The sequence below is a fragment of the Theropithecus gelada genome, chromosome X (assembly GCF_003255815.1).
Source record: "Theropithecus gelada isolate Dixy chromosome X, Tgel_1.0, whole genome shotgun sequence".
Classification (NCBI taxonomy): domain Eukaryota; kingdom Metazoa; phylum Chordata; class Mammalia; order Primates; family Cercopithecidae; genus Theropithecus; species Theropithecus gelada.
The window spans coordinates 132399445-132422144 of record NC_037689.1 but is presented as its reverse complement, the minus strand read 5'-3'; the positions used below and the strand labels follow the sequence as shown (position 1 = coordinate 132422144).

Genomic DNA, 22700 nt, shown 5'->3' with positions numbered 1-22700 from the left:
CATAACTTCTATTGGAATGATAAAACACTAAGGTCACCATTAAGATATTGCATAGACCTTCCACAGAAGTGTAATTATGGCTCATAAAGTTTAAAAGAAGTCTGGTGTCCTGTGCCTTGCCAGATTACATTTATGTCACTATAGAAAAACTACTCAGCTCTCCTTTTTGGTTTAACATTGAAAACATGACAAATCAAAACAAATTCCCCGTAAAAGAAAATTAGGTCTTTCTTTGCTAAAACCAGCATTACTTGTCAAACGATATTTATAGCTGCCCAATTTCTGCAGTATTCCGATATGAAGGCTTATTTACTCTCGCTTATTCCTTTTTTTTTCTCAGACAGAGTCTTACTCTGTTGTCCAGGCTGGAGTGCAGTGGTGTGATCTCGGCTCACTGCAACCTCTGCCTCCTGGATTCAGGCGATTTTCCTGCCTCAGTCTCCTGAGTAGCTGGGATTACAGGCACGCACCACCACCCTCAGCTAATTTTTGTATTTTTAGTAGACACAGGGTTTTGTCATGTTGGCCAGGCTGGTCTTGAATTCCTGACCTCAAGTCATCCTCCCGCCTCAGCCTCCCAAAGTGCTGGGATTACAGGCATAAGCCACTGCGCCCGGCCCATGTTCTCGCTTATTCCTGATGGAAGTAACTGCTGCTTCTCACCATAAAATATGACTTCATATGCTTTGGAGACGCTAATCTTGATCTCACTTCACAGAATCCTCATTCTTTTTAGTTCCCCCTGCCCCCTGCCTCAGGACCTCTCCTTTATTTTTATGCTATCTTTCTCCTACATTTCATTTGTATTAATGGGGTCCAAATAGGACATAGTTTGTTGTTTCCCAAATGAATATGCATATTCCAAAATATATGAATAAATTTCAATTTCTGTTTATCTGTTATTGTATCTGGCCAAAAATGGCCAAATGAATTTTCAGCACATTTGTATAGGGCATGCTTTGGAGGGTGGGGTATGACTTAAAATATGGACTAGGTGGTATATACAGAATTCGCTTTGGAGTTCCGTCAGGGATACCTCAAAGAAATAAGGCAGTCCTCTTTCAGAGCAGCTGAAAACCAAGTGTGAGACAGGTCACATCTCCGAAGACACTGGGCAGAAACCACATCTTTTATGTCAAAATTGATCTATAAAAATCATTTTTAAATCATAAATTCTAAGAAAACTCCAGATGCTTTTCATGTGATAACATATTTATGTATACATGTCTCAAAAGGAGAACTATTTTAATCTGGTAAAACATTCCTCAATTTAAGTGTACTTTATTTTAAATACTCAATTGACCCTCGACTTCTAACAGCTCTTAAACTCCTGATATATTTGAATACTTTTTCAACACTAGCCCAAATTTCACAGCACAGGTAAAAGACCCCTAAGCTTAGTAACTGAAGCATCTTCATAAAACAATGTGCTTACTTTGGAAAAGAGTGTTTTCCAGAATTTATCTAGCCCTTGATCTTAGAATACAAAAAGTACATGCTGAGTTAGTTATGTTGTGTTGTTAGGAAGACTGCCATTAATTAATCCAAAATACACAAAGAACATTAAAGCATATTTCAGTTTCTTTCCTCTTCTTATTCTTCTTACTCTTCTTTCTTAATAGATTTTTCACAAAACCATTTCCCCTCCCCATGGTAGTTAAACATTGTACTAAATATACAGGCTTATGCTTGTAATCCCAGCACTTTGGCAGGCCGAGGTGGGCAGATCATCTGAGGTCAGGAGTTCGAGACTAGCCTGGCCAACATGGTGAAACCCTGTCTCTACTAAAAATACAAAAAAAGAAAAAAAAAAAAAAATAGCCGGGTATGGTGGCAGGCACCTGTAATCCCAGCTACTGGTGAGGCTGAGGCAGGTGAATTGCTTGAACTCGGGAGGATGAGGTTGCAGTGAGCCAACACTGTGCCACTGCACTTTAGCCCGGGTGACAGAGCAAGACTCTGTCTCAAGAAAAAAAAAAAAAAGAAAAAAAAGGAAGAAGAGCATAATTTAGTGAGGTACCATTGAGAAGTGGGATCCAGGATCATAGGAGTTTTTAAAAAACCCTTCTGTTCTTTCCACTGCCCTTTTATTACTGAGTAGGTGGGTCACTTTCCATATATTTAACCAAAAATAACTCCCATAAAGAAACTAAACACCAAAGAACATACACCTTCATATATATTTTTAGTGTTGTAAGTGGATCTAATTTGTGTCAACTTATTCATATGATAGCAATGTGTGTGTGTGTGGCAGTGAGGCAGGGGTTGACATTCAGCAAAATACTTGATGACTGACTCACTCTATTTGTTCATTCTTTCATTTATTCTCTACCTTGTTTTAGAAAGTAATGAAGATAGCTAGCTTGGTGAATTATATTGAAAATCATAATAGCCAACTAAATTGGAATTAAATTTCTCACTTCACATTTATGTAGCATTTTAGAGTTTTCAAAATATCCTTATACATATTTCTAGTTGCATAAAATGAAAGGCCTCTAATAGCTTATTAAATATATTTTAAATAAATAAAGCCTTTAAAAATAAATTTTTGTATAACATTTTATTTTAGATTTTTTTTTTTTTTTTTTTTTTTGAGACGGAGTCTCGCTGTGTCTCCCAGGCTGGAGTGCAGTGGCGTGATCTCGGCTCACTGCAAGCTCCGCCTCCCGGGTTCACGCCATTCTCCCGCCTCAGCCTCCCAAGTAGCTGGGACTACAGGCGCCCGCCACCACGCCCGGCTAGTTTTTTGTATTTTTAGTAGAGACGGGGTTTCACCATGTTAGCCAGGATAGTCTCGATCTCCTGACCTCGTGATCCACCCGCCTCGGCCTCCCAAAGTGCTGGGATTACAGGCTTGAGCCACCGCGCCCGGCCTTATTTTAGATATTTTATAAAATAACTTATATTTATTTCTGCTGATAGATAAAAGTACCTTTTCTTTTTAATGGTCCAAGGATACTTGGTCTAATAATGTTGGTAGGATTTTGACTTCTTCTAAAATAAAATCATCATGATCATTATAAGAAATATTTTTTAACAAAATCAGCATGACTATTTCATTATAACAGATCTAAGGACATACACAAAAACGGGACTCTGTATAGGACGTGGCATTACATCATTTTACTGCTTTTCTTTGTTTTTTATTTTTATTTTTTTTCCTGAGATGGAGTTTCGCTCTTATCACCCAGGCTGGAGAGAAGTGGTGCAATCTCAGCTCACTGCAGCCTCCGCCTCCTGGGTTCAAGCGATTCTCCTGCCTCAGCCTCCCAAGTAGCTGGGATTACAGGCATGCACCACCACACTCGGCTAATTTTGTATTGTTTTAGTAGAGACGGGGTTTCACCATGTTGGCCAGGCTGGTATCGAACTCCTGACCTTTGGTGATCCACCCACCTAGGCCTCCCAAAATGTTGGGATTACAGGTGTGAGCCACCACACCCAGCCATTTTACTGCTTTTCTTTACATATGGGTAAAAACAGGAATGCCTTAGGAGCAAACTATCTTCTAATTCTCAAGGATTCAGGATTTTGAATCCTAGAGTCTACAAAAACCTACAGTTCTGGCTGGGACTTGCCTTGAATGAAGGTGAGAATCACGGTTGAAGTTGTTTAAAGTTCTAAAGATAGCTCTGATCCTTATTAACAAACTTGGTTAGAGAAAGATTATGTATTAGCAGGGTGAAGGAATTACTAAATTCTTCTTATGTTCTTAGTCACCTGACTTTTTCAATATACAAAATGATAAACTGAAACAGTGACTTTTTTTTTTTTTTTTTTGAGATGGAGTTTTGCTCTTGTTGCCCAGGCTGGAGTGCAATGGCGTGATCTTGGCTCACCGCAAACCTCTGCCTCCTGGGTTCAAGCAATTCTCCTGCCTCAGCCTCCCGAGTAGCTGGGATTACAGACATGAGCCACCACGCCCGGCTAATTTTGTATTTTTAGTAGAGACGGGGTTTCTCCATGTTGCTCAGGCTGGTGTTGAACTCCTGACCTCAGGTAATCCGCCCGCCTTGGCCTCCCAAAGTGCTAGGATTACAGGCATGAGCCACCGTGCCCGGCCAAAACAATGACATTTTAATTTCCCTAAAAAGAAGTCACTTCTTTGGTTGGCACAAAACTTGGAGCTATTATTTCTTTTAAGTTTCTATAATTCTTGTTTTATAAGCAATTTGGTATTTTCATACAACATAAACTTACATGATGTATTGTTGCGTAGGACTGGGAATGTGACTTGAAGGAGAACCAGTGCAACTCACACAAGTTTGTAATGATGGAGAGAAACACTGCTAAAATCAAATTGGAACAGAGGTTTTAAAACTGCCACTTTTCTCAGAAAGCAGATCATTGGTTTCCTAGGGAGGGGGCAGGGATGGTGGGGAGGGAGACTGGGGTACAAAAGATCATTAGGAAATTGTTTTGAGGGTGGGAACTGTTTGATATCTTGATTATGGTTGTGGCTACAGGATTGTACACAATTACCAAAATTAATCTAACCCTATACTTTAAAGTTGGTGAATTTTATTACATATAAGTAATATTTGAAGAAATGAAAAAGGAGGGAAAACTGTTAGTTAGAATCAGATGTACTGTGACAAAATATATCCCCCAAAAGATTTTTGTTGGTGACCATTAATGTTCCTAAATATTTCCTAAATATTTCAAGGGACATAGACTTTTAGGTATTCCTTTCTTACCTTCCCAGTCTTCTTGATGGAAGAAGCCATTGAGGATACTGGTGTTAAATCAATGCACTTTAGAGAGGATGATTTCTGTGAACCGTTGTCATTCTGTGTAAGCAGAAAGCAGTGTACAATTGTAGCACCAATTGTTTATTAACCAAATACTTGAGATACCTGTTGCACAGGGAAGTGAGTCCTTACTACTGAGTCACTGGCTGCACCATGGTGAAGAGCTCTCACCATCCTAAAGCAATCAGGGAACCCAAAATTCACTTCAATAAGCAAAGGTACCCTTTTCTCTTTTGGGAATGAGAGCTATATGGTGATTGAGGGGCTTCCCAGCATGCCAGAAAGTCCTAGAATGTGAGTGCTCAATACTATAAACACAAATCCTAAATTTAAGCTCTTCTCTTTGCTTCGACCTGTGCTTTTTTATTGAAAACTATAATGCTACGTCCAGGAAAGGACCAAAAAGGTTTTGACTGGAACTAAGATGCAAATGAGACAGCAGGAATAACTACATTTATGGAAACTGTCTCTAGATTTTGCATAGACAAAATCAGTACTTCATAATTCAGGATTTTAAAATCTGCCCTTTTCTTTCTAAAACAAGCCAAGTGTGTATGACATGTACCCTTCCTCTTCCTAACACACTTACAGATTCTCTTACTCATCCATGCCAGTACCTAAAGTAATTAGAATTGGGCCAAAGGACTCCAGCAGTATCAATCCATTGTATTAGCACCAAAACATGAACAGTGACAGGCTCCAGAGATTATCTACTCATTCTCCCAGACCTACTCCAAAATCAGGGATAACTGCCCATGTAAGGTACTCAGGGCTCAAAGGAAAATAAGATGCCATTGCTTCTGTTGACAATCCATTTCTGTATCGAATAACTCCCAAATCTGAAGATTGACATTAGTTAGAATCTCTCCTATTCAAATTTCAGCTCAGTACTTGTTTTGTCACTATCTGGGATGTCCATAGAAAAGAACACTAAATATCATTCAGCTACCACAACTAGGTAACCACAATGTGCACACAGACATTTAAAAATGTTAACAAGAGATGAAACTAAATTCTAAGTATGTTTAAATTAAAGGTTTTATATTAAAATGGTAGTGGGAGAATGTGTTACAGGCTGATATGGTGTGGCTGTGTCCCCATTCAAATCTCATCTTGAACTGTAATCCCCATAATCCCCACGTGTTGTGGGAGGAACCTGGTAGGAGGTAATTGAATCATGGGGGTGAATTCCCCAGTGCTGTTCTCGTGATAGTGAGTGAGTTCTCACGAGATCTGATGGCTTTATAAGCATCTGGAATTTCCCCTGCTGGCACTCATTCTGTCTCCTGCCACCCTGTGAAGAGGTGCCTTCTGCCATAATCGTAAGTTTCCTGAGGCTTCCTCAGCCATGCAAAACTGTGAGTCAATTAAACCTCTTTCCTTTATAAATTACACAGTCTCGGGTATTTCGTTATAGCAACGTGAGAACGGACTAATACACAGGCATAAAAATGCAATATTTTTCTAGTAAGTCTATTGTCTGTGGTCTCTAATATATAGTTCATAAATTATTGAGAAGGGAGTGAAATCTTTTATTGTTTTGTTATCTAAGCACTTTAACTAGTGCGACTGAACTTTTTTTTGGCCTGCTAGGACAGAGAAGAAACTGGTCCACAGCAGCTATGGTTTTGTGTCACAAAACTGTTTACTTTGAACTCCACTTTCAAATAATGGTAGCTATTTTTATGAGTAAATCATGAAGTATTTCTCAAGAGCAATCAAGGCCTAGGTGCAATGGCTCAAGCCTATAATCCTAGCATTTTGGGAGGCTGAGGCAGGAGGATCCATTGAGCTCAGGAGTTCAAGACCAGCCTGGACAGCATAGTGAGAACTTGTCTCAAAAAAAAAAAAAAAAAAAATTAAAAAGAGCACTCAAAAATTATTTATGCAACAGATACAATTTTTGTTTCAAACTAGAGCTTAGATTTCTAGAAATTACAGCAAAACTAGATATGCCAACACCGCAAGTCAGTAAAAATTTGAAATTTTCTACAAAACTGAAGTTATAATACCATACCAGTTTCAAGCTTTCTTCCCAAGATTGACTTATCTGTATCTCAGTTTGTATTTTCCTACAAAAGAAATAAAAACTGCAGTTTGCCTATCTGAAAGAAAAGATATAATTAAATACACAAATTATGAGAATAGTAATTCAAAGTACAGTACTCACCATTCATACATTGTTTCTCTAGTTATTAAATTCATGGCTTCTTCCTGTAAAGGTAGGAAAATGAGAATAAACTGAATACCCATTCCTATGGTTTTATAAAATTTGATTTCATTTGGATGCACCATTATTTTTATTCACTGGGCTATAGAAAAACTAGAGAATAAACAAATCTCTAAACAAGTATCTGGTTCTCTACCCTTTATTGCGTCACAAATTATCACACCAAAGATCTATTACTTGTGCATTACAGTACATCAGATATGCAGGAACTGATTAGATGAAAAACTTTGTATTTTTCTTTTTTCTATTTATTTATTTATTTTTTTTGAGATGGAGTCTCGCTCTGTCGCCCAGGCTGGAGTGCAATGGCACGATTTCTGCTCACTGCAAGCTCCGCCTCCCGGGTTCACGCCATTATCCTGCCTCAGTCTCCCAAGTAGCTGGGACTACAGGCGCCCGCCACCACGCCGGGCTAATTTTTTGTATTTTTAGTAGAGACAGGGTTTCACCGTGTTAGCCAGGATGGTCTTGATCTCCTGACCTTGTGATCCACCCGCCTCGGCCTTCCAAAGTGCTGGGATTACAGGCGTGAGCCACCACGCTCAGTGAAAACTTTGTACTTTTCTTTATTCAAAAGCAAAAACATTAAGCATTCAAAATTTACAGCTTTCTCTGAACTTTTTAAAGGTCTACTAGGACAGAGAAGAAACTAGTCCACAATAGCTATGGATAGCCATTAATACAATGATATTAATAAAAATTACTCACAGTACACAGACAACAAATTAAATGCCTATCAGGATAAGTTTGCTTAAGTAAATGATGAGACAAACATAATTTAAATCTAGTCGTTGACATCAAAAAACAACTATTACATATTAAATGGGAGACAAATGGATCCTATTTATATAAAATTGTAACAGAGGTGCTCAGAAAGATATTCACCAGAAACTTAACAGTGGTTATCAGTGAGTAGTGAGATCTGCAGTAATGTGTTCTTTCTTCCTTTGCACATTACTATATTATTTGACTTTTTATTAATATGCAAGTATCATTTTCACATAAGTAGTTTTGTTTTTTTTAAATAACCCACCTATAGAAAGACATCCATGTTCATGGATTGGGACAATGTTTAGATGACAATTCTACCCAAAATGATCTACAGATGCAATGCGACCCTTACCAAAGTCCCTATCACGTTTTATACAGAAACAGAAAAATCCATCTGAAAATTCATATGGAATATCAAAGGACCCCAAATAGCCAAAGCAATCTTTGAAAAGAAGAACAAAGCCGGAGGACTCATACTTCCTGATTTCAAAACTTCCTACAAAACTACATAGTCAAAACAGTGTAGTTCTGGCATAAGAACAGATGCATACCAGCACTTTGTGAGTCCGAGGTGGGCGGATCACCTGAGGTCGGGAGTTTGAGACCAGCCTGGCCAACACGGTGAAACCTCGTCTCTACCAAAACTACAAAATGTAGCTGGGTGTGCTGGCACACGCCTGTAATCCCAGCTACTCAGGGGGCTGAGGCACAAGAATTGCTTAAACCCTGGAGGGAAAGGTTGCAGTGAGCTGAAACTGCACCACTGCACTCCAGCCTGAATGACAGAGAGCAAGATTCTGTCTAAAAAAAAATAAAATAAAAATAACATTCATATAGCAATGGAACAGAATAGAGAGCACAGAAATAAGCCCTCATATAATATATGGTCAAATGATTTTCAAAGTGATGTCAAGACCATTCAATGGGGAAAGGACAATCTTTTCAACAAATGATGTTGAGAAAACTGGAGCTCTACATGCAAAAGAATGAAGTTTAATCCTTTTTTTTACCCTATGTAAAAATTCACTCGAAATGAATTAAAGACTTTAACTTAAAAGATAAAACTCTAAATCTCTTAGAAGACAACATGAGGGTCAATCTTCATGACACTGGATTTCACAATGATTTCTTGGATATGATACCAAAGGCACAGGCAACAAGAGAAAAAAATAGATAAACTGGTCTTCATCAAAATTAAAAAACTTTTTTTTTTTTTTTAAGATGGAGTCTCACTCTGTTGCCCAGGCTGGAGTGCAATGGTGCAATCTCGGCTCCTACAACCTCCGCCTCCTGTGTTCAAGCAATTCTCCTGTCTCAGCATCCCGAGTAGCTAGGATTACAGGCACACACCACCAGGCCCAGCTAATTTTTATATTTTTAGTAGAGATGGGGTTTCATCATGTTGGTCAGGATGGTCTTGAACTCCTGACCTCGTGATCCGCCTGCCTTGGCCTCCCAAAGTGCTGAGATTACAGGCGTGAGCCACTGCGCCTGGCCAAATTAATGCTTTTTATTTTATTTATTTATTTTTTTGAGACAGAGTTTTGCTCCTATTGCCCAGGCTGGAGTGCAATGGCATGATCTCAGCTCACTGCAACTTCCACCTCCTGGGTTCAAGCGATTCTCCCGCCTCAGCCTCCTGAGCAGCTGGGATTACAGGCACCTGCCACCACACCCAGCTAATTTTTGTATTTTAAGTAGAGACGGGGTTTCACCATGTTGGCCAGGCTGGTTTTGAACTCCCGCCTCAGCCTCCCAAAGTGCTGGGATTACAGGCGTGAGCCACTGCACTCGTTTTTTTTTTTTTTTTTTTGAGATGGAGTCTCCCCTCTGTTGCCTAGGCTGGAATGCAGTGGCGCCATCTCGGCTCACTGCAAGCCCCACCTCCTGGGTTCACGCCATTCTCCTGCCTCAGCCTCCCGAGTAGCTGGGACTACAGGTGTCCACCATCACGCCTGGCTAATTTTTTGTATTTTTAGTAGAGACGGGGTTTCACCATGTTAGCCAGGATGGTCTCGATCTCCTGACTTAGTGATCCGCCTGCCTCAGCCTCCGAAAATGCTGGGATTGCAGGGGTGAGCCACCGCACCCAGCAAAATTAAAAAAACTTTTGTGCATCAAATGACACTATCAAGAGTGTGAAAAGACAACTGGAGAATTGGATAATATGCTTGCAAATCATATATCTGAAAAGGAATGAATATCCAAAATATATACAAAACTCCTACAACACAGTGACAACAAAAACCAACCCAATTAAAATATGAGTAAAGAGACTGAATGTTTCTCCAAAGAATACCTACAAATGACCAAAAAGTACACGAAAAGATGCTCAACATCATTTGTCATTATGGAAATGCAAACCAAAACCACAATGAGATGCCACTTTCCCCCCATTAGGATAGTTATTTATTTATTTATTTTTTTTTTTTTTGAGACAAGATCTCACTCTGTCACACAGGCTGGAGTGCAGTGATGCAATCTCAGCTCACTGAAACCTCTGCCTCTCAGGTTTAAGTAATTCTTGTGTCTCAGTTTCCTAAGTAACTGGGTTTTTATTATTTATTTATTTATTTATTTATTTATTTTTGTGACAGAGTCTCACTCTGTTGCCCAGGCTGGGGTGCAGTGGCACAATCTTGTCTCAGTACAACCTCTGCCTCCCAGGTTCAAGCAATTCTACTGCCTCAGCCTCTTGAGTAGCTGGAATTACAGGTGCATGCCACCACACTCAGTTAATTTTTGTATTTTTAGTAGAGATGGGGTTTCACCATGCTGGCCAGCTGGTCTCGAACTCTTGACCTCAGATGATCCACCCACCTCGGCCTCCCAAAGTGCTGGGATTACAGGCCACTGCACCGGGCCAAATTTTTAAATTTTCTAAAAACATCATTTCATTCTTATCTCATCCTTTTTTTATATTTCTACTTTATATATATATTCTATGATTCACATGATATATAATAGTAAAGTGGTATATGTCCAAAATGTATAAGTAAATGCAGTATACTTATGTTGGAGGCATGTGCTCAAACATTTTCTCCTGATGTGATATGTGATCGAAAGAGTTTAAAGATTGTTGTCTATAGTATAAATAATACATGTTTGGGGTAGTCCATAATAGAGGAGTGGTGTGAGTTGTGTGAAAGAATTAAAATTTGGCCACACACGGTGGCTCATGCCTGTAGTCCCAGAACTTTGGGAGGCCAAGGCAGAAGGAATCCTTGAGCTCACGAGTTTGAGATCAGCCTGGGTAATATAACAAGACCTCATTTCTACTAAAAGAAAAAAAAAATTAGCCGGGCACATATGGTACTCATGTCAGTAGACCTAGCTACTCAGGAGGCTGAAGTGGGAGGATCTCTTGAGCCTGGGAGATTGAGGCTGCAGTGAGCCACAATTGTGCCACTGCACTCCAGCCTGGAATAATATGAGACTCTGTCTCAATAAACAAATATATACATAAATAAAGATTTGACCTAGTCCTTCAAAGATGTATAAAATACGAACAAGCAGTGAGTAGAGGGAAGGGTATTCCAAGCAGAAGAACCCATATGAACAAAAGTTTAGGAGAGGGAAAAAATACAACAGATTTAGAGATAGTGAGACTACCTTGGCTGAAACTGAGTTTGTGCTACAAAGTAATAAGACAGAAAACAGGAGAGGTAAGACAGGGCCAGATTTACAGGTTCTTAAATAATCAAAGAGTTTGAATTTAAAGAATTTGGCCAGAATCACGTTGTTGTCAGGACCACAGGCTTTGGAGACAAACAGAACTGAGTCAAATCCCAGCTCTATAACCTACTACCTGTGCAAACTTAGGCAGGTGACGTCACCTGAGCATCAGTTTCTTCATCCATATGAAGATGACCATAAGAATGAGGATGATGAGGTGGCTGTACAGTTCTCACCACACTGCCTGGCAAACAGTTCAGTGCTTAAGACATATTAGCTATTTTTACTATTATTCAATACGTAATGGGAAGCCATTGTGACATTTTGTATGGGGGGAAGAAAGTGAAAATGATATTTAAAAAAAAAAAAAAAAAAAAGTTGGCCTGGTGCAGTGGCTCATGCCTGTAATCCCAGCACTTTGGGAGGCTGAGGTGGGTGGATCACGAGGTCAGGAGATTGAGACCATCCTGGCTAACATGGTGAAACCCCGTTTCTACTAAAAATACAAAAAGTAGCCGGACGTGGTGGCGGGTGCCTGTAGTCCCAGCTACTCGGGAGGCTAAGGCAGGAGAATGGCGTGAACCCAGAAGGCAGAGGTTGCAGTGAGCCGAGATCGTGCCGCTGCACTCCAGCCTGGGCGACAGAGTGAGACTCTGTTTCAAAAAAAAAAAAAAAAAATTTATCTTGGTCTTGATTGTGGAAGATGGATTCAACTGGGAGAGACAGAAAAATCTATTGGGATATTATTTCAGTAATCTAGACCCGAGGGACAGAAGAAGGAAGTGGCAGTGACAACAAAGAGGACATTGTCAAGGAAGAATTCGTAGGATTAGAGGCCTAATTGGATACAGTAGAAAAATAAGGAAGAAGTGAAGATAAATCAAGAGCTTCGAGTCTTAAAACTGTGACTATTTTGATACTATACAATGAGGTATCAAATTGAGAGCTTTGAGTCTTAAAACTGTGACTATTTTGATACCATACAATGAGGTACAGAAAATGAGTGAATTGGAGAAGGTAATTTAAGAAGATAATTAGTCTTTTAAAAACAATGGAATAACAGTAAATTCAGCAAAATGTAACTGTTAGTATAGTTCTTCGATTTAATATTATATAGATATTCTCCTCTAGTGTGAAGCTCAAAGTATTTGGTAGTTCATTCGGTCAACAAGTAAAGAGCAGGTAGTTCTGTGAAATTGAGATAGAATTCTACTTAATATTCCTCCCACTGAAAGCTGGAGCATTAGCCAAAATCAGCTATTGAAGGCTGTTAGGAGAAGAGTGTTGACTTTTTTTCATTTACGTCTTGCCTATTTCCAAAATGGATTTGTGATGGCTTATAATAAAATAAGATTGTTAAAGTAAGTATAAAAGGTCAAGAGCCATGCATTATAACTGTAAGAAGCAGAGTACAGTATACTGGAAACCTAGTTTAAGGACAGTTATTATATTTGGATGTTAAAGTTAGCTTTCCATTTTTCAGGATACATGGTAAAAATGGGAACTGTAAGTTACCAACTTTTGCTCTCCGAGGAGACAACATCTGAAAGATTTTAGTTGCTGAATGCCTGCACAGTACCCAACTAAGATCAAATTAAATTTTTTTCTTTTTTTTTTTTGAAAAGGAGTCTCACTTTGTCACCCAGGCTGGAGTGAGTGCGTGGTACAATCTCAGCTCACTGCAACCTCTGGCTCCCGGGTTCAAGTGATTCTTCTGCCTCAGCCTCCCAAGTAACTGGGATTACAGGCGTGCCTCACCAGGCCTGGCTAATTTTTATATATTTAGTAGAGACGGGGTTTCTCCATGTTGATCAGGCTGATCTCGAACTCCCGACCTCAGGTGATCCACCTGCCTCGGCCTTCCAAAGTGCTGGGATTACAGGCATGAGCCACCGTGCCTGGCCAGCAAGTTAAAAAAAATTTTTTTTTAAAAGACGGAGTCTTGTTATGTTGCCCAGGCTGGTCTTGAACTCCTGGCCTCAAGTGATCCTCCTGCTTCGGCCTCTCAAGTCACTGAAATTACAGGCACGAGCCACCACGCCCAGCTCAATTTCTTTTTATTGATTTTTACTTAAGACACTATAGAGAAAGTCAAGTTGTTATTGGGTGCCAATGACTCATATCCTGTTTAACAAATCAGGAATTAAATATAAAGCTATATAATAAAAAACTGTGAGCAAACTGTTATGGGTTGAATTGTGTCCCCCCAAATTCCTATGTTGAAGTCCTAATCCCCAGTGCCTCAGGATGTGACCTTATTTAGAGACAGAATATTTTCAGAAGCAAGCAGGTTAGGATGAGGTCATTAGGGTGGGCCCTAATCCAATATGACTGCCGTCCTTCATGAAAAGGAGAAACTTAGAAACAAACACATGTGCAGGGAGAACACTATGTGAACATGAAGATAGCCATCAACAAGCCAAGGGCAGAGGCCTGGAGCAGATCCTCCCTCACAGACCTCGGAAGGAATCAACCCTCCTGACACCTTTATCTCAGACTTCTAGCCCTAAGAAATGTGAAACAATATATTTCTGTTGTTTAAGCCACCCAGTTTGTGATACTTTGTTATGGCAGCCTGAGCAAACTAATATACAAACTGTTTCTGCATGGCACTTATTTATGTTTAGAGCTTTGGGAAACAGGGAACTACAGACTGAATGCATTCAGATCTTTTGGAATACGAGCTCAATTTTTATTAGGGGCCACACGTGGTGGCTCACGCCTGTAATGCCAGTACCTCGGGAGACTGATGCAGGAGTACCACTTGAGGCCAGGATTTCAGGACCAGCCAGGGCACCACAGGGAGATGTCATCTCTACAAAAAATTTAAAAAATTGGCCAGGCGTGTTGGCTCACGCCTGTAATCCCAGCACTTTGGGATGCTGAGGCGGGTGGATCACCTGAGGTCAGGAGTTCTAGACCAGTCAGACCAATATGGTGAAATCCCATCTCTACTAAAAATATAAAAGTTAGCCAGGCGTGGTGGTGACTCCAGTCAGACCAATATGGTGAAATCCCATCTCTACTAAAAATACAAAAGTTAGCCAGGCGTGGTGGTGGGTGCCTGTAGTCCCAGCTAGTCGGGAGACTGAGACAGGAGAATTGCTTGAACCTGGGAGGCAAAGGTTGCAGTGAGCCAAGATCATGCCACTGCACTCCAGCCTAGGCGACAGAGCGAGACTCCGTCTCAATAAATAAATAAATAAATAAATAAATAAATAAATAAATAAAATAAAAAATTATCCAGGCATGGTGGTGTGCACCTGTAGTCCTAGCTAGTCGGGAGGCTAAGGCAAGAGGATCACTTTAACCCAGTAGTTCGAGGCTGCAGTGAGCTATGATCATGTCACTACACTCCAGTCTAGGCAACAGAGCAAGACCCTGTCTAAAAAATAAATAAAATAAAATTTTTATTAGGAAAGGAAAATTACACAAAATAATTCCTATTTAGGAATAATAACTGTGTTTAGAAAATTAACTTCTAGCTTGATGGTCTCAATCTCTTTAATACTTAGAAAGCAGCTAATAATAACAGTTGAGAAGAAATTGTCCTAATTGCTTAATAAGAAAGGTGTAACATAAACCAAATATTGGCCCAGAACCTAACATTGACTTGGGGCTGTGTGCTCATTTAAAATTAAAAGCAAATTTCATCATACTATTTTACAGGAGGCCAGGTGTGGTGACTCATGCCTGTAATCCCAGCACTTTGAGAGGCCAAGATGGACGGATCACTTGAGGTCAGGAGTTTGAGACCAGCCTGGCCAACATGGTGAAACCCCCTGTCTACTTTAAAAAAAAAACAAAAAAAAACTGGGTGGGGTGGTGGGCGCCTGTAATCCCAGCTACTCGGGAGGCTGAGGCTAGAGAATCGCTTGAACCAGGGAGGCAGACGTTGCAGTGAGCCGAGATTGCACCACTACACTCCAGCCTGGGCGACAGAGTAAGACTCTGTCTAAAAACAAAAACAAACAAAAAAACTATTTTACAGGAAATACAGAGGATAAAAGAACATATTAACACCACATGGAAGCAAAATCAGAATGTGGGACATTATACAGGACAAATGGCCTCCCTGGTTTGTTCAATAAATAAGAGGCATGGCACAAAAAACAGGCAGAAAATGCTGTTTTACAGTATGGTACTGGTACCAAAACAGACATATAGACCAATGGAACAGAACAGAGACCTCAGAAATAACATCACACATCTACAACCATCTGCTCTTCAACAAACCTGACAAAAACAAGCAATAGGGAAAGGATTTCCTATTCAATAAATGGTGCTGGGAAAACTGACTAGCCATATGCAGAAAACTGAAACTGGACCCTTCCTTGTACTTTACACAAAAATTAACTCAAGATGGATTAAAGATTTAAATGTAAAACCCAAAACCATAAAAACCCTAGAAGAAAACCTAGGCAATACCATTCAGGACATAGGCATGGGCAAAGACTTCATGACAAAAATGCCAAAAGCAATTCCAACAAAAGCGAAAATTGACAAATAGGATCTAATTAAACTAAAGAACTTCTGCACAGCAAAAGAAATTATCATCAGAGTGAACAGGCAACCTACAGCATAGGAGATAAGTTTTACAATCCACCCATCTGACAAAGGTCTAATATCCAGAATCTACAAGGAACTGAAACAAGAAAAAACAACCCCATCAAAAAGTGGGCAAAAGATATGAACAGACACTTCTCAAAAGAAGACATTTATATGGCCAACAAACATACGAAAAAAAGTTCAACATCACTGATCATTAGAGAAATGCAAATCAAAACCACAATGACATACCATCTCATGCCAGTCAGAATGGCGATGATTAAAAAGTCAAGAAACAATAGATGCTGGCAAGGCTGTGGAGAAATAGGAACGCTTTTATACTGTTGGTGGGAATGCAAATTAGTTCAACCATTGTGGAAGACGGTGTGGCAATTCCTCAAGGATCTAGAACCAGAAATATCATTTGACCCAGAAATCCCATTACTAAGTATATACCCAAAGGAATATAAATCATTCTACTATAGACACATGCACATGCATGCTTACTGCAGCACTATTTACAATAGCAAAGACAAGGAACCAACCTGAATGCCCATCAATGATAGACTGGATAAAGAAAATTTGGTACATATACACCATGGAATACTATGCAGCCATAAAAAGGAATGAGAGCATATCCTTTTCAGGGACATGGATGAAGCTGGAAGCCATCATCCTCAGCAAACTAACACAGGAACAGAAAACCAAACACTGCATGTTCTCACTCATAAGTGGGAGTTGAACAATGAGAACACATGGACACAGGGAGGGGAACAACACACATCAGGGCCTGTTGGGGGGGAGGTGGCGAGGGGAGGGAACCTAGATGACAGATCAATAGGTGCAGCAAACCACCATGGTACACGTATACCTATGTAACAAACCTGCACATTCTGCCCATGTATCTTGGAACTTAAGTAAAATAAAATAAAATAAAATAAAAATGCTTTTTTAAATAAAAGAGATCTAAGAGATATATATCAATATATATCAACTAAATGTCATATTTGGATTGTTTGGATCAGTTAAAAATGCATTTTTGAGAATTAGGAAAAATATAACGTGGATTTAGATGACATTAAGGAATAAGATAATTTGTTACGCATAATTATGGCATTGTGATTATGGGGAAAAAAAGTCCTTCTCATGCCCATAAACTTGGGTAAAAAGATATGTCAGAAATTTACTTTAAAGCACTCTCTCCCACCCCTAAAAGAGAAGCAGATAGATGAAAAAGGATATACAAAATGTGGATAATTGTTAAAGCTGTGTGTTAGGTATATGGAGATTCTACATTCTATGTTTTAAATTTTCCATTTAAAAAGATTTTTTTAATGCAGTACTCTTGGCACTATGCATAATTACTTACAGTCGTCCCTTGGTATATGTAGGGAATTGGTTCCAGCACCACCCCTCACCCCGCCACCCCCCAGCATATACCAAAATCCACACATCCTCAGGTCCACAGGGGGCCTTCTGGAACCCAAGGATACAAAAAGTCAGCCATACATATAGGAGGGTTTCACATCACAACAATACTGTATTTTTGATCTCCATTATCTGTGTATAAGTGCACCCACGCCATTCAAATCCATGTTGTTCAAGTTTGGAAGTTCCTCAAAAAATGAAAAATAGAGTTACCATATGATCCAGCAATCTCACTCCAAGGTATATCACCCACCAAAAAGGAAATCAGTATATGGAAGAAATATCTACACTCCCATGTTTATTGCAGCACTGTTTACAATAGCTAAGATTTGGAAGCAGCCTAAGTGTTCATCAACAGATGAATGGATAAAGAAAATGTGGTACATATAAACAGTGGAGTACTATTCAGCCATAAAAAGAATGAGATCCAGGCTGGGCACGGTGGCTCACACCTATAATCCCAGCACTTTGGGAGACCGAGGCAGGCAGGATCACCTGAGGTCAGGAGTTTGAGACCAGCCTGGGCAACATGGCAAAACTCTGTCTCTACAAAAAATACAAAAATTAGTCTGTCACAGTGGCGTGGGCCTATAATCCCAGCTACTCAGGAGGCTGAGGCAGGAGAATCACTTGAACCTAGGAGGCAGAGGTTGCAGTGAGTTGAGATGGCGCCACTGTACTCCAGCCTGGGTGATAGAACGAGACTGTCTCAAAAAAAAAAAAAAAAAAAGAGATCCAGTCATTTGCAGCAACATGGATGAAACTGGAGGTCATTATGTTAAGTGAAATAAGCCAGGCACAGAAAGACAAACATCTCATGTTTTAACTTATCTTCTTTTTTCTTTTTTTTGAGATGGAGTCTCACTCTGTCACCTAGGCTGGAGTGCAGTGGCGTGATCTCAGCTCACTGCAACCTCCACCTGCCAGGTTCAAGTGATTCTCTAGTCTCAGCCTCCTGAATAGCTGAGATGACAGGCGCCCACCACCACACATGGCTAATTTTTGTATTTTTAGTAGAGACGGGTTTCACCATGTTGGCCAGGCTGGTCTTGAACTCCTGACCTCAAGTGATCTGCCCCCCTCAGGCTCCCAAAGTGCTGGAATTACAGGCGTGAGCCACCGCGCCCAGCCTCATGTTCTTGCTTATTTGTGGGAGGTAAAAATTAAAACACTTGAACTCATGGAGATAGAGATTAGAAGGATGGTTACAAGGCTGGGAAGGGTAAATGAGGGGTGGCGAGGAAGTGGGATGGTTAATGGGTACAAAAATATAGTTAGAAAGAACAAGTAAGACTCAGTATTTGCTAGCACAACAGGGTGACTCTAGTCAATAATAATTTAATTGTACATTTAAACATAACTAAAAGTATAGTTGAATTGTTTGTAACACAAAGGATAAATGCTTGAAGGGATGGATACTCCATTTACCCTGATGTGATTATTACATGTTGCATGCCTATATCAAAGTATCTCATGTACCCCGTGGCACCCATAAAAATTAAATTAATTACTTTTTAAAAACCCAGGTTGTTGAAGGGTCAGTTGTAATTCTTTTCATCCTCAAAACGATTCTATGAGATAGCCAATATTATTCCCCCCGTTTTGAGAAAATCAATGCCCTTATTAATGTTGTTAAAGTGAAAGTTCAGAAGGTAATGGGGAGAGAACCACACATTTCCATTTTGCACTTAAAGGGTTAAGTTTAATAGGGACAAAGAAGTCAGTCAAAGAATGCATGTAAAGAAATATGCAACCTATGCCAGGCACAGTGGCTCACCCCTGTAATCCCAGTACTTTGGGAGGCTGGAGGCTGAGGTGGGCAGATCACTTGAGGTCAGGAGTTCGAGACCAGCCTGACCAACATGGTGAAATCCCATCTCTACTAAAAATACAAAAAAATTAGCCAGGTGTGGTGGCATGCACCTGTGATCCCAGCTACTCGGGAGGCTGAGGCAGGAGAATCCCTTGAACCCAGGAGGTGGAGATTGTAGTGAGCTGAGATAGTGCCACTGCACTCCCACCTGCACGACAGAGTAAGACTCCGTCTCAAAAAAAAAAAAGAAAAAAAAAGAAATATGCAACTTAAGATATCTATCAGACCATTAAACTGCTGAAAATAAGTCTTAATTTTCCATTCAATCAGTATCCAGATTGAAAATTAATGTTTTTCTGTTTTCCCATCTCATTCATTTTCTACTTACATTTCATTTTTAAATGTTTATAATATATATTATGTTACTATGGAAATAAACTGCATTAAACTTATATTCCTAACCAGTGTAAATTAGTATTTATATCAAGCTTCGTCAGCAAATAGCAACACGTAACCCATTTTCAAATATTTGGTTTGATTTAGGAAAAGCAAAGAAACATATTGCACAGATAAACCAGAGGTCGCTTTACTACTTCTTTGAACTTGTTTCATTCCTTAAGAATTTCTAAAATAGCTACATACAAAGACAGGAGTAAAAGCAACTTTTACCTACTAAAAAGTAAAAAAAAGGCCTGGCGCGGTGGCTCACACCTGTAATCCCTGCAATTTGGGAGGCGGAGGTGGTCAGATCACCTGAGGTCAGGAGTTTGAGACCAGTCTGGCCAACATGATGAAACCCTGTCTCTACTAAAAATACAAAAATTAGCCGGGCATGGTGGCAGGCGCCTGTAATCCCAGCTACTCGGGAGGCTTAGGCAGGAGAATCACTTGAACCCGGGAGGTGGAGGTTGCAGTGAGCCAAGATGGAGCCACTGCACTCCAGTCTGTGCAACAGAGCAAAACTCTGTCTCAAAAAAAAAAAAAAAAAAAAGGAAAAAAACCGTTTTTACCATACTTTCCTGCTAGTGGATAAGCTGACCTTAGGGAAGCCATGCCACAGGGGTGGAAGGGAGAGAGGGAAAGGAAGCAAGAGTTGGAGGACTAACAACTAGGATTACAAGACGGTATTATGGGCTTTGTGCACTGAAACAGGGAAAGGGGAGCTGGAAAATAATCCAGTAATTTGGGGCCAAATCTTGGCTCTGATATTCACCAACTCTGGACATTGGGTAAATTGCTAAATTTCTCCCCTTTTTAGTTTCTGACCTTATAAAGTTGTTGCAAGATAAAATGAGACCACAAATGGAAAGTACCTATTAGTGCTAAGTGAATAATAAGCCTCTCTTGGGGGGAAAAATGTCTGCTTGTAACTGGGTCAAAAAAAAAATACCACCTGTGGCATAGTGGTGATTTGATCTTTTGAGTTCTGTGGCTAATCCTTGGATAATTAAAAGGTTGAATTCTGTATTATGCTTGTGCTATTAAGCATGCATGTGCACATGAGTGCACACCCACCCACCCTCATACACCCTCCCAACCACACACACAAACACAAACACACACGCACACAGAGATGCGCATGCGTGTACACGGGCACAAAATATAAACCAGTGAGGTACAATGTGTCCCTGAACTCAGATCACTAAGAAGTTAACACAAAACAATAGCATGAAGCCCATTTTATCTGTCAAAAAACTCATCTGAGGGTTAAAAAAATAATGATAACTACAGTTATTATGAAGCTGAAAATTAATTTTTGTGTATAACATTCCACTTTCAGATCCCTGGAAGAACGAAGCTAGACTCAAGGTATAAGAGTATGTAGTATTTCCAGAAATTATTAATTAAAACAGTTAATAAGCCAAATAAAGGGCTTCTTAGTTTGTTTTGTCTTTTTTTAAAGAAATCATTCCTAGAAATAAAAACTTAATTACATGTGACCTCACTTAGAATTACTGAAACATAGGTATTTTCACAAAGAAAAATAAAATTTACTTTTTTAAATGACCAGTTGTCAGTTTGGGAAGTCTTCTTACCTGTTTGATTTGATGAAGGCGGCTGATGGAACCATGAAAGGGAGAAGGTGGCAACAACTGAAATTTAAAATGTAGATGTCAAGCTTGCTTTAACGTTTCTGATTAATTATATCTAAACATTAAGTCAATGTTGAATTACCTAAAATAATTATTTAGTGTCTTACGCATGCCAGCAACAGTATCAGTTAGGTTCAAAGTTAAAAAAAGATCCAACTGAATCTTGACTGAAAATTATACTAATCAAAAATCAACACTTTCCAAAACAGAAGAAAATAACTGTTATCATAATAAATACAGAGCAGAACATCAATAGAGGATTTTGTTTGTCGCTACCTTTTCTTTCCTAAGGCACTAGATCTTAAAATTGCCTCATTTTTCTTGCCAGTTTTAGCCCATCATTAAAGCTTAGTGAGAGGTATTACCCAGAACAAAAAGCTGAAACAGTCATTGAATCAGTAGCTAGCTTGCCAAGCATACTGCCCCAAAATCATAAACAGAATAACTACATCAAATATCCTGGAATCTAGCTGGGAAACCAAACTTTCATAATATGGAATGACTTTAAGGTAATCACTTTCAAGTCATTTAGCATATTTTACTCTTGGTTGCTCAGATACTTCTTGTCTAGGTCCTTTCTCTTTTTTGGGGCTACTTTTTCCTTTTCAGTCTTCTCTCAAAGCTTATGAGGACCCACACAAGAGGGGAATGAAAGAATGGAGGCATTTAAAGCTAAGTGTGAAAATGAGGCTTGAAAATTATCTTGAGAATTCATTTGTAAACTCTTTCTGTACCGTGGTTATTTCTTAAAATGCCAGATAATGTGTTTACCATATCTTAGTTTCAAATTCTACCTTAAGAGCACATTGAGTTGTACATTCAAAATATTGAATGAGGTCGGGCGCGGTGGCTCATGCCTGTATTCCCAGCAATTTGGGAGGCCAAAGCAGGCAGATCACTTGAGGCCAGGAGTTCGAGACCAGCCTGGCCAACATGGTGAAACCCTGTCTCTACTAAAAATACAAAAATTAGCCGAGCGTGGTGGCACATGCCTCTAATCCCAGCTACTTGGGATTTTTAAGAAAAAGAAAAGAAAGGACCTGGAGGCCAGGCACGGGGGACTCATGCCTATTATCCTGGCACTTTGAGAGGATCACTTGAGGCCAGGAGTTCAAGACCAGCCTGCACAAGATGGCAAAAACCCACATGTGTGTGTGTGTGTGTGTGTGTGTGTGTGTGTGTATGGTGTATATAGTATATATATAGTGTACATAGTATAGTGTACATATATATAGTGTATATAATATATATATATTAATACTTTAAGCAACATATAATGAGTGAGGTAATATATTCCTTAAAAAGCAATATGATACATTTTAAAACCCAATAGAAATTCAGACTATCTGCTTCATAGAAACATTTATTTATCCAACACATACTTTATTTTT

At 39.5% G+C, this 22700-nt stretch overlaps 1 protein-coding gene across 2 annotated transcripts in view; it reads right to left on the bottom strand.

Moving 5' to 3' along the window:
* The window catches only part of FAM122C (family with sequence similarity 122C), a 61000-nt gene that overhangs the window by 3071 nt on the left and 35229 nt on the right, over positions 1–22700 (bottom strand). Inside the window, exons 5-10 of one of the 2 annotated variants that reach the window (XM_025372908.1) lie at positions 21253–21309; positions 6922–6965; positions 6769–6823; positions 4698–4790; positions 4201–4289; positions 2933–2994 (exon numbers count right to left, since the gene is read on the bottom strand). In XM_025372908.1, coding sequence (XP_025228693.1) covers positions 2933–2994; positions 4201–4289; positions 4698–4790; positions 6769–6823; positions 6922–6965; positions 21253–21309 — 400 coding nt within the window. The remainder of the gene's footprint in view (positions 1–2932; positions 2995–4200; positions 4290–4697; positions 4791–6768; positions 6824–6921; positions 6966–21252; positions 21310–22700) is intronic. The other variant, XM_025372909.1, reaches the window with a different exon arrangement.